The 12,571-nt window shown below is 48.2% G+C and overlaps 1 protein-coding gene and 1 pseudogene across 1 annotated transcript in view; one reads left to right on the top strand and one right to left on the bottom strand.

The window, feature by feature from the left end:
- FAM124A (family with sequence similarity 124 member A) overlaps nt 1-3,007 on the bottom strand; it is a 105,877-nt gene extending 102,870 nt beyond the window's left edge. Inside the window, exon 1 of the mRNA XM_061170943.1 lies at nt 2,822-3,007. Coding sequence (XP_061026926.1) covers nt 2,822-2,886 — 65 coding nt within the window. The 5' untranslated portion in view covers nt 2,887-3,007. The remainder of the gene's footprint in view (nt 1-2,821) is intronic.
- Nucleotides 3,008-4,808: 1,801 nt separating this feature from the next.
- LOC133076688 (small nucleolar RNA U3) lies at nt 4,809-4,894 on the top strand (annotated as a pseudogene).
- Nucleotides 4,895-12,571: the final 7,677 nt, after the last annotated feature.

The raw sequence follows: 12,571 nt of genomic DNA, 5'->3' as shown, positions 1-12,571 counted from the left end.
TTCCATGCCTAGTTTTTCTCCAGCTCCTTTATCAGCTCATCCTGCTTTACCTGACATTTAAATGCTGTAGTTTTTCAAGGCTGGTCTTAAATAGTACCTGCTTCCCAGATTTGTTGAAGGATTAAATGAATTAATGAAATATGTAAGTCTTAGAATGGTACCTGGCACATAGTAAATGCCAGGCTCGTGTCTGCTATGAACTTTAGTTGATTGAATCCACTCCTAGGGCTTCAACTGCCATTTTTAGGTTGACAGTTCCCAACTGCAGTCCTCCTGTCTGACCTCCTCTCTAGGTAGATTACTTGACTGCTGACTCATCATCTTTACTTGGATGTCTCCCAATACTTCAAACACAGCATGATGAAAATGAAACTTATACCCTGCCCAAACGTGGTTTGGAGGGGATCACAGGCTACTCTGAGAATCTGATGAAAAACAGTATCTTATAAAACTTCACAAAGCCCATCATTTTGCATGCAACTTAAAGCAATTCATGCACCCCAAATTAAGGCTCCCTGAGTGGATGTTTCACTTGAGCTGACTCTTGAAAGAAGAGTAGAGTTTCACCTGGCAGACAGGCGTGCCAGGTGGAGAAGGGCCTAGGGGCAAAGAGGGCAGCTTGACACAGGTGAGGAATTGGAAAAAAACCCAGCTGATGTGGTTATATGCAGGGTGCAGGGACGAGCCTGCCAAGTGACAAGGCCAGAGAGAGGGGTGGGGACCCCATTAACACTGGGGCTTGTAGGCCATGCTAAACTCTTTGTGCTTTATAGATGACAGAACCACTAAAAGTTTGCAAGGCAGAGAGACACGATCTGATTTGCGTTTTTAAAAATAATGATAACAAACACATACTGAGCAAGCTTTCTTCATGCTTTCTACACAATCTCGACAGGTAGCTGTATGAAAGCTGGAGAGGGTAAGAGGCGGCAAGCTCTGGAAAAGCAGGGAAACTGTGAACAGTTTTTTAATAAGTAATCTCAACTTTAAGGGATATATGAATATGCAGCAAATACGAGACTAATAAGCATTCACTGAAACTATTTCATTTAAATGCATGCCACTTTACCTTTAGCTTAAGAATGCTACTGAGGCAATAAGAATTCTTCAAACAATTTTGTCCTGTTAATTTACACACTTATGACAGAGACAGAGAGGTGTCAGCATGCTCAGCGAGCCCTGACAGCTGTCATGCTGTTTGTTGGGATGCTGGGGTGATGACACTCCTGGGTCAGGGCTTTCTCTCCATTTCTCCGAGAGAGCCCTGGCATAAAAGATCTGTTTCAGGTGAGCTATGCAAATTGAAAACCAATGGACCAGCCGGTGCTTTATTTAACCCAGCTGAAAATGACCTGGTTACTTTTGTTTCTTCTACTCCTGTTCAGCTAACTGGGGCGGGGCGGGGGTAGGGGGGGAGCCAAGGATCTTCAGTTAAAGTTGATAAATGCCCCACATACAAAGCGTGGGAGAAAGCACAGGAGTTCAGTATTTGGAATCAGGTTACAACACTGGAGTGCAACAGGGTTCTGTAGCGAACCATCAATGATCACAAGGGCGGATAACAGGGAAAGCCCATTGCAGGGTAAATGTTTTGGGGCAGTAAAGTCCCGGATTTGGGCTCCAGTGGATAGAGGCTGTAAGGAAGGGCGGGGTTGGGCAGGCAGGGGGGGCTGCCTAGGGAGCCTTTCTCTGGGTCAGGTGTGACCCTAGGTCCATTCTGGGCCTGGACTCTCTTCCTGTCCTCACAGGGTTGCCAAATCCTTAGATCTATGTCTAAATCTCCCCAGCCTTCTTGGAATGAGGCTTTCTGTGTTCTGGGCAGCTCCAGCCCTCCCCCTGGGTTACTGCAGATAGGCAAAGACACCCTTTCCTTCTTGGTCGGTACCCGCATCCTGGATGTAGCGCTGACTCTGCACCGGGAAGTCCTCTAGAGATAGGGGCTGGGCGGAAGCGTTTACAATGACGTTCGTCTCCTAAAAGACATTCAGTCTTTTGTCCCACTCAGGAAAACAGTGTTGTTCGGAGAGGAGATTAGTCTCCAAAGGTTTGGACTTATTGTTTGAGTCCGCTGAACAGAAGAGGACATTTTAAAAAATAAGCAAGGCTAGATCATAGCACCATCTTCATCCCACCTGTGCCCAAGGCAAGCGGCTCCAGCTGGGACAGGTGCGCTCAGAAGTGAGGAAGTTCGGCGGGGCAGTGGAGGAGTTGGGGAGGGCGTCTTGGCAAGCACAATAAAGCCATAAAATGAAAAACGCCATCCTCTTAGAAGACTTCTGAAAGACTTTTAGGTCTCACGTGTCCTACTCTCTTTACCTTTTCTCCCCATCCCCAGACCCCCATCCTGGACTCCAGGGGGTTCCGTAGCTACAATAAGAAAGTCCTCGCGGAAGGTGGAAACAAGTGCAAGAGCATCCCTTGTCTCTCTAACGGTGATACAGGGGGACACTGCATTTGCCCGGCACTCCGCATCAGCTCAGTGATGACGGAGGGCAAGAGGGGCTGGGGTGGTGTGGGCTGCGTGGGGTTACCCTGAACCTTGAGTCCTTCCACTTTTCTGCCCTCCAGGGTGGGGCCCGCCCTGACCCGGGGCAGCCACGGACCCCGCCGCTCTGCCCTCAGGGCCGGCCCAGCAGACAGCGGGCTCGCCACAGCCCCTCCGGTTTCCCCAGGGGACCCGGCAGGAGAAGCAGTCCCCGCAGCCGCGTCCCGCCGAAGCGACTCCGGCGCGGGGTCCAGGAAGGTCCCGGGCCGGCAGGAGCCGCCGCGCAACTCGGAGAGTGGCCCCCGCCCACTGCCCGGCCCGGTCCGCGCCGCTCACCCTCCGGTCTCTGCGCCCGAGTCCACGCAGTCATCCTCCTCGCCGCTACCCGCCTTGGGGTCCATGGCGCGTTCCCCGCCGCGCTCCGCTCGCGGGCGCCGGTGTGACCCGGGACGCGCTGCCTCCGGGCCGCCCAGCGCAGCCCGGACCAGCCCGAGCTGGCTGGGCTCCCTCTGAGCGTCTCACGGCCCGGGCTCCGGCAAACAACTCAGGCGCCACCCCGCGCCGCGCCCTCTCCTGGCCGCGCCCAGCCAGGCCCCCGGGGCCGCTCCCGCCCCGCCCCTCGCCGCTCGGCCGTGCGAGCGTGTGCGCGCGCAAGAGGGTGCGTGCACGGAGCGCGTGTGCGTGCGGGGGTGTGCACGTGAGCTAGGGAATGTGCGTACGCAGGAGGGCGTGTGCACGGGGTGTGAGCGCGCGCGGGGGGATGTGTGCAGATTATGAGCGCGCGCAAGAAAGTGTGTGCATGTGCGCGAGGGTAGGTGCGCGCGCAAGAGGGTGTGTGCTCCGGCTGTGAGTCTGTGCGCGAGCTCGCGTGAGCCCGCGTTTTGCGCGCCTGTGAGTGGTGTGAATGCATGAGTGGGCGAGGTCTGTGTGGTCGTGCGCACTTTGTCTTTGTGGTTTGCTGTGAGTAGGTATGTATCTGTAGGTGCACGCTTCTGGGTGTCTGCTGACCGCTGAGGTTCCTCAGCCCCAGCGTCGCGAGTCCCACCGAGAAACCCCCGGCCGCACGGTGAAAGCAAGGAGGAATCAGTTCTACTTCTGGACCAGTTAGAACATCTAGGTGTTTTCGTACAGTTCCCTCAGAATTGCCAACACTGAATTCATTATCACCTTTCTTAGCACAGGTCTTAGTGGCTTCCCACCACCAACTTGCCAGTTTACAATTGGTGTTATGCATTCTTCTGCTAGTTAAAAAAAAAAAAAGCCTTTAAAAATAACTTAAAAGACCATTGCAGGCACCTGCATTCAGGGGTTGTTGTTGTAAGGGGATAATGGATGTTTGTAAAGTACCCCACTCAGCACCTGGGGTGAGTTAATGATCGCTCTTGGAGGGCCTCACCTCCTCTAAGTAGGGTGAGGCTGGATGGAATTTGGGGGCAGGGAGGATCAAAACAATTTGGATTTAATTCTGACAGCCCTGTCCAAGCCAGTGGAAGGTGCTCATTTCTTCTTTCTTCTGTTTTAAAGCAAGTTATTTAACCTCTTTGAGCCTTTATGTACTTATCTGTAAGATGGGACTATTGATATCTACCCTATAGCCTGTTGTGAATTTAATGAGATCATACATAAAAATACGTAGCATTGGTCCTGATACGTGCTAAGCACTAGTACCAGGCAGCTATCATTACCTTTAAAGCATGAGCTAGCTACATTCCCAGTCTCAATTTGCAAAGCAGTGACAAGTGGTATCACTGAAGGGGAATCCATTGTCTTTCCTCTCGCCCTCTCCCCTCCCTTCTGTTCTTCCTTCCTACTTACCTAAATGTCACTCCTTTTGATTCTTATCTTAATTAAATTACATAAAAGAGAAATCCAACTAAACAAAAGAAGAATAGACATGCAATCTCATCATCAAAAAACAGGTAAATATGCCAACCCCAAATCTTAACTGAATTGTCCTTACTGAGCATAAAATTCCTTGCACACAAAACTGAAATGGATATATTATACTCAATTTGTGCTCATTAGCTGAAGGAAAGGAGCATGCCAGTTCAAAGGAGACTCCCCCCGCTTCCCACCCCATGTACGATTCCTAAAAGAAAATTCTCAGATGAGGCAAAAGGAATGTTGTGAGAGATTTACAGCACAACGTCATTAATGACCATCTTAAATTTATCCATGCAGTTGATAACTAAATACCAGACAGGAGGCTGAATTCTGGATGTACAAATAAGGGAAAACAGCAACAGATTTGATGCCTGCCCTCGCTGAGCTTGTAATCAGGAGAGGGAGACTTATTAAACAAGTATATATTAAAACATATATGAAGACTATACTTTCAGGGATCATTTCTATAGTTCGTTACTAGAGAAGTTTCTCTGAACGTGTAGAGCACCAAAAAAAAAAAAAAATATATATATATATATATAAAAAACATCAATGGAGATGAATGCTATGAAGAAAAGAACAGTGTGCCCTGAGAGAGAATGTAATTCAAGTTGGAATGTCAGGGAACGCTCTCTTGGGAAGGCATATTTAGCCCTCTTCTACCTCAGGGCCTTTGCACTTGCCGTTTCTTCTCCCTGGAATAATTTCTCCCAGATTTTCTGCAAGGCTCCTGCCACATGTCTTTCAGGAGTCTGTTCAAATGGCCCCTCATCAGAGAGCCCTTCCCAGATAAACCTACATCACGGTATCCCTTACCCTGCTCTGCTTTTTCTTGTAACTCTGCAAGCACATAACTTATGATAGGTTTGTTGACTAATTACCTGTTCTTTCTTCCCCAATCCTATCCATGGAATGCCAGCTCCAGGAGAGCAGGGACTCTGTTTTGTTCACTGCTGTATTCCCAGCACCTGGAATAGTCCTTCGAGCAATAAATATGTGTTGAGTGAATGAAAGGGAAGCAGCCCCAGCGTGGAGGGGGTTAGTGAGGAGAGCTTTCCCAGTGCAGAGACCAGCAAGGGTGCGGCAGGACAGGGCACTGAGCGTTTGATTAGAGAGGGAGGGAAGGAAAGCTGGGGGACCAGAAGGACACAAAATGGCAAAGATGATAGTGAGGCAGTCCTATATACATGTAACATCTCCCCGAAATCAATAGACCATTATAGCCTATTTGAAAAGTAGGACAAATACAGTGTCCATGAGACCAGATTAAAGGGAGTGATAAAAGTAGCCAAATAGGGGCTTCCCTGGTGGCGCAGTGGTTGAGAATATGCCTGCCAATGCAGGGGACGCGGGTTCGAGCCCTGGTCTGGGAGGATCCCACATGCCGCGGAGCGGCTGGGCCCGTGAGCCACAATTGCTGAGCCTGCGCATCTGGAGCCTGTGCTCCGCAACAAGAAAGGCCGCGATAGTGAGAGGCCCGCGCACCGCGATGAAGAGTGGCCCCCGCTTGCCACAACGATAGAAAGCCCTCGCACAGAAACGAAGACCCAACGCAGCCATAAATAAATAAATAAAATTAAAAAAAAAAAAGTGGCCAAATAAGTAAGTCCAATGAACATTCTGCTACCTTGTTATCCTTACAGCCACAAGGGAACCTACCCTTGTCTATTCTGTGTAGGGACAATTCATATTTGTCACCTCATTTAATCCTGCACAAAGGTCTGTGAAATAGGTTTATTTTTCCACTTTACAGTCGAGGAAACTAAACCCCAGTGAGTTCAAGGGCCTTGCCCCAGGCCACCCAGTGAGTGAGTCAGGGAGCCGGGTGACCCATTTAATGTGGATGGAGTCCTTGTCATCTGCCAGGAAGGCTATAGGTGGGCCAGTTACACCCTCAGGAAGGCAACACTAAGAAAAAGAGCAGAGAAGAGACAGTGAAATTAGCATGGCCCTTAGAAAATGAGATGCTGCTTAAGTTATTTCAGTCTTTCTCAAATATCCAGAGAAAGGTCAGACCACACAAAAACCTGGACCGCATCTCAAATGATACACTGATTCAGGTCCCCTCAACTGCAGGGGACACAAGTGTTATTTATTATTGGCACAGCCTCAGATGCTGACTCAGTGATGCATTTACTATCGGGAAGAGAAAAATTTTGAACAGTCTTCACTGTCCCTCTGAGCACCCGTATCCAGCTATGCATGGGCTCCCGCTTAAGTTTTTGGGTCTTAGGAGCCTCACTTTGTTATTTTTTTGGTAAAAGAGCTGTCAGCGGGTAATCAGCACAAGGACCTTGTAGCGATCGCAATAGGGTATTTTGCCCATAACCTTTACGTGGTTCCTGGGCTCTACTTCCAGCTATTTAACGTTGATCACTTTAACTGTCGGGGGATGCAACGCCCTCCCCCTCCCCGCTGTAAGATGGGGGCAGAGGAGTGTCACTAGTCTGCTTAGAACTCCCTGCCCTCCTCCTTAAAGATGTTCCCATCAACGTGAGAATGGGAGGAACACTGAGGTAGGGTGTAATAGGCCAGGAAAAATGAAAGCTGATTTCTGACCAGAATCCGACAGGTCACTAGAGAAACAGGGTAGATCATAAGCTGTTTTAGAAGCTCTCACTACAGGTCAGGCATTGTGGTAGGGGCCTTATGCACACCATCTCCTTAATCCTCACACAAACCTGTGGGGCTTCCATTGTCCTTAAAATGGGGTTCTTGGCATAAATCGCAGAGGAAATGTGAAGCCCTCCAGAAACCGCGAAGCATATGATTACAAGATGTCACTGATTTTTTTTATCACTTTTTCTCAGACAGATCTGAACACACTCTCGTGTTGTATTTCACCTAGAATACTGTTTCAGCCTCTGTGGATGTTGTAGCATGGGGTGGTGTATTAGAAAACAAGACCATCCGTCTATTTATCTGTTAAGCACTCATTGTGTGCCAGGCATTGGCTGGGTGTCAGGGACACATTGGGGAACAAGTCAGAGGCAGTGGCTGGCCTCATGGAACTTTTGAGGTAAGGAGAGGGCAATTTATCTTGTTCCAGACCCCACGGGCAGGGCCGGCCCTCCCACCAAGCTGAGCTTCCTTAGAGGAAGCCCTACCAGGTACCTGACACCATTATTGGAGGAAAAACTCAAAATAATCTGATGGTAAAGAGCTTTGATTTTGCCAGTGAAAGAGATAGGTTAGTAGTCAAGAAGGCCAAAAGTAATTGGGACGATGCCAAAGGTTTTAAACAATAGAAGGTAAGTAGCTTTAAGGTAAGAAATTTAAAGGCTAGAGATTGAAAACAGATAAAAATAAAAACCTCCTGGGCATGGGATTTGCTTGGGTTTGAGTTTCAAGTTAGAGGGAAGTTAGGCCACTTCGCTGCATGAGTCTAAATCTTCTGGACCATTTGTTGTAAGACCAGCCTGATCTAATACACTAATTTAGGGTATCCAGTAGAGTTTGAGAAGTTTTGTTCATTCAGTTTTATTTAATTCTTTATTTTAAGAAATACATTTCTGGGACTTCCCTGGTGGTCCAGTGTTTAAGACTCCAGGCCTTCGCTGCAAGGGGTGCGGGTTTGATCCCTGGCTGGGGAAGTAACCCAGGAAGAAAAAATTCAGGTTAAAGAGAGACATGAAAAAAAAAAATCTCTTTCTTCCAAGTCTCCAGAAGAGTTTGTCTGATGTGAAAAATAAATATTATGATCATGACAAGAAAAATTATAAACTATTGACAAGTCTACTTAGACAAAGAAAGCCACTAGCCTTACAGGCAAGCATAAGGGGACCAGATGGCAAAGGGATACATGAAACTAAAGATACACTGTTGAGTTGGAAAATAATCTTATTAAAATATAAATGACTCCGCTTGGATAGGGGAGAGCAAAGATAGTGGTCCTGCCTTGGAGCCTCCGCAAGAACTCTCAGCCTGCAGTTTACAGGGTAGATCTGGAGTTCAAGCCCAGACATCCCACACCGTGCCCATGGTTACCCCTCCAACTGTCAGGTGGTGGGCGAAAAATGAGATGGGAACGTGAAAGACCTCTGGAAAAGTGCTGTGGAAATTTACAAATACGGGGAAACCCTAGACACAGGACGCTGCCCTCCAGGCCCCTGAGAGGACGGTCAAGCCTTCTGGGAATTGTGGCCGGGTCACCTATTTATCATATTAACGATGTAGACTTGGGATGTTGGCTCTCTGTCCTCTTCCTCTTCTCACACTTTGCTTCAGTGACCCAGTCTTCCACCACTCTGCCTGCCTTCGTTTCTTAGGGCTGCATAACAAAATACCACACACTGGGTGGCTTCCACAACAGGAAGTTACTTTCTCGCCGTTCTGGAGGCTGGAAGTCCAAGCTCCAGGTGTTGGCAGATGTGGTTTCTCCTGAGGCCTCTCTCCTTGGCTTGTAAACGACCGCCTTCTCTCTGTGTCCTCACGTAGTCATTCCTCAGTGTGCGCATCCCTGGTGTCTTTGCGTGTGTCCAAATTTCCTCTTTTTATAAAGACACCAGTCAGATTGCATTAGGGCCCACCCCAATGGCCTCATTTTAATTTATTACCCTAGATACCTTAACTCCAAATCTGGTCACATTCTGGGGTACTGAGGCTTAGGGCTCCAATATATGAATTTGCAGGTACAAAATTTAGCCCATAACACTGCCTTTGAAGACGTCTCATGTAGGAGGCAGGACAATATGCGTAGTGGGTAGGTCTGAGTTTTGACGCTGACCAGACTGCTCGAGTTCAGACTCTCCCGCTATCACCTACTAGGTTTGTGATCTGAGGCAAGTTTTGTAACTTCTCTGAGAGTCAGTTTCCTTGTTTGTTTCACAGGCACACTAAGGGCTTGTGAGGACTGAGAAGTTATTCCATGGAGGTAGCGCCTGGCACGTGTGAAGTGTTGGGTGTTAATCATCGTTTTGTTCTGCAGTCAACTTCCAAGTCTCTCTCTCCATGAGCTCTCTCACGATCTGTATCTGACTGCCCAAATGCACCTGCCCGCCTCCACACCAATGCCACACACTCACTCTCTCCTCAAAAGATACTGACTTGGGTATCGTGACGGATCTGGTTCAAATAAGATAAACCCCTGACCTTGAACCCCCTGCCTACTGGGGGATCCAGGCAAGTAAACTGCAAACCTCAATACGATGTAATTAATGTTATGACAGATGTGTGTGCAGTTCAGTTTCGAAACGCTGTTAGAGCCATGCAAGGGATGGAAGGGAGGAAACAGTACATCCTGAGCAGGGTTGGGCGGGGTGGGCGAGAACGAGGAGGAAGGGATGGGAAAGTTTCACAGAATAGAAAACGTAAGTTGAGACTTAAGGAGTGAATAGAATTCATCAAACAGAAAGGGGAAGGGCACAAACCTTTCTTCTTTGAGGTCTAGGCTGTTCTGCCTTCCCTTCCACCTCCTTCCCACCCCTTCTGGTCTCCTTGCTCCTGGTGGGTTGATATAACAGACTTCCTAGTTCCTTCCCTGGTCCAGTGAGGACTTTGACATTTGGCTCACAATCATCCTTTCCACCCCAGTAATGCCTTCATTTTACAACTGCTCCAGCTGCAATTTAAAACTCCAAGATACAAATTTATGTTCCCAGCCTTCCTACTCCTGTTTCTGTCTCCCCACCTGTTCCCTAACCTCATAAAGACTTCTATTTATGCATCTCGGAGTTGAACCACCCTAAAGGTCTCTGGATAGGTCTGCAGATTTAAGAACTTTCACGGTCACCATCGACTCACAGAATACGGGCAAACACCTCAACCCGGCGCTGATCCTTCACCTGGGCTCTCTTTCCAGTCTCATTTCTCTCTCTGTCCTCTTTCCACCCCCTGTGAGGGATCCTGTCCTCCTGGTCTGTCAACTGTATCCCAGATGGTGCTAGACACTGGGGACGTAAATAAAAAAGCACAATTCTTGCCCTTAAGCAGCTGCCAGCTTATTCAAGAGTTAAAAAGCAACCTGAGAGTTTGAAGACAATGTGATAACCTTTTTCAAATCCAAAGCCAGGATGAAAGGCTCCTCCTTACCTCCATAAACCCCGGACCTTTTATGTAACCCTGTTGGTGTACTCACCTCGTTTGCTAGCTTTTTTGCCAGAACTATGTCTGGGGGTCCAGAGCCCTTTATCGTGCTGTGGGTTTACAAACAACGTGGCCACTGAATGAGAAGGTTGCCCTACTGGTTGGACTGGCATGGGGGTTGAACAAAGCCTCAGGCTCAGATGACCACTCTGCTGGGTTGACTGGTAGGCGGTGCTCTGACTAGACTAGCCGCCTCAGGGTGGCAACGTGGAGAGGTACTGCCAGTATCTTTGGGACCATGATGCTGGCAACAGCGGCTTGCTCTGGCATTTGAGTGGGTTGTCAACACCCACAATGACTATCCTCAAAATAAAATCTCTCCACCTAAAGGCTCCTATCCCATCCGTCCTTCTCAGAAACTTTGCCCTGTTGCTTGCCGTTCCTCTCTGCTGTATCTTCAACCTCTCCCGAGATCTCTCCCATCAACACTTAAATAGTCCTCTCTCTCATGTTGAACAAGAAAAAAACCTTTTAAACTCCACTCCCTCTTTCATCAACTGCCACTCCTTCACACAGCCCATTTCCTGAAAGCATCGTCCATATTTGTCATCTCCGTTTCCTTCCATTCCAGATAGGCTTCAGATTCCTTAGACACCAACGCCTCCCTTCTTCTTGGGACAGTCTCTTTTCCGGGTTCCCATGGTATAACGCTCCCTGGTTTGCTTCCCGTCTCTCTGGTCACATCTACTTTGGCTCTCATGCAGCCTCCCCCACAGTTTTCATGGACTGGAGTCCTCAAAGTCTGTTCCCAGGCTCTCTTCTCCTCTTACTTTGCACTCTCTCCCTTGACGCATGATTTCAACTGATGCACATACACTCCCAATACGAATCTCTAACTGCGACATCTCCTCTGTACCTCAGACTTGTCAATCTTACTGTCTCCTTGACGTCTCTTCTTGGCTGTCCCAAAGGCACATCCAATTAAAGTCATACAAAACTGAACTCGTGGTGGCCATGCCCATCCTCTCTACCCACTCACCCTGCCATGATGCTCTTCTCTGTCTCTCATCTCAGTAAGTGGTATCACCATCCATCCTAGTATGCAAGCCAGAGGTTTCATCCTTGAAAACTCTCCTTTCCCTTAACCATTTATCAGTTCATCACCAAGTCCTGCCGTTTCTGCTTGCTAGATGTGCCCTGAAATTTTCTCTTGTCTTCAACTCCACTGCCATCACCCTAGTCCATTCCTCCCTTCTCTCTAAGCTAGCTTATTACACCAATCTTTCAAATGGATCCCTGCGTCCATTCCTGCCCCTCTCATTGAGTCACTGTACTGTAGCCAGTGTGCTCTTCCTGAAAGACAAATCTGGCTGTGGCATCCCCTGTACAGCCTGAAGGATTACAAGAGCTTCCTGTTGCTCTTAGGATGGAGAGCAGAACTGTACCAAACCTCCACCCATGTGTCATCATTGTCCCCCACACCAACCCCACTGCCATTCTCTCTGCATTCTCTGTTCTCCACTACACTGGTCTTTTTTAGTTCTTCAAATGACCAACTGCACTTCCTCTGCAGGCACAGAGCCTTTGCTGTGCCAGTTTCCCTATCTGGGATACTTTTCACTTGGTTCACTTGGTCATCAGGTTGCCTCTCAATCATTATTTCCTCCCTCATTAGATGGATCCCCCTATTTATGCTTGCAGAGGATCTTAACGTAGTGGTCATTTTGTATTTGTTTGTGTGGTACTTTGATCATTCCCTCTTTCCACCTCTAAATGATAAGTTTCATGAAGCCCAGATGATTCCACTCACCACTGTACCTTCGCTGTCTATCACAGTGATTGACAGAGGATGTCATTACAACAGACGCCTCTATGCCTAGCACTTAACAGCGAGCCTAGTACACAGTAGGCATTCTACCAATGTTGCTGAAAGGGTGACTGAGCACATGGCCTGTGGATGTTCTGATGCCTTTTCTAATCCCTTGGAGGACACTAAAAAATTTTTCAAAGATATGTAACAGAGCAGACACAGTTCAAATAATTAAGTTTCATCCCACTGGGAGATTTATCTACTGGAAGAAGCATGAAAAAAGGGTACACTGAGTGACAGTGGTTAATTCCCACAACTCCTCAAGAATTGACCCAAGTGACCTCTGGACTCTTCCTGGCATGAGTAAT

Source organism: Eubalaena glacialis, chromosome 16, assembly GCF_028564815.1.
Source record: "Eubalaena glacialis isolate mEubGla1 chromosome 16, mEubGla1.1.hap2.+ XY, whole genome shotgun sequence".
Classification (NCBI taxonomy): domain Eukaryota; kingdom Metazoa; phylum Chordata; class Mammalia; order Artiodactyla; family Balaenidae; genus Eubalaena; species Eubalaena glacialis.
The sequence above is the reverse complement of the archived record's forward strand: the minus strand, read 5'-3'. Positions and strand labels throughout refer to the sequence as shown.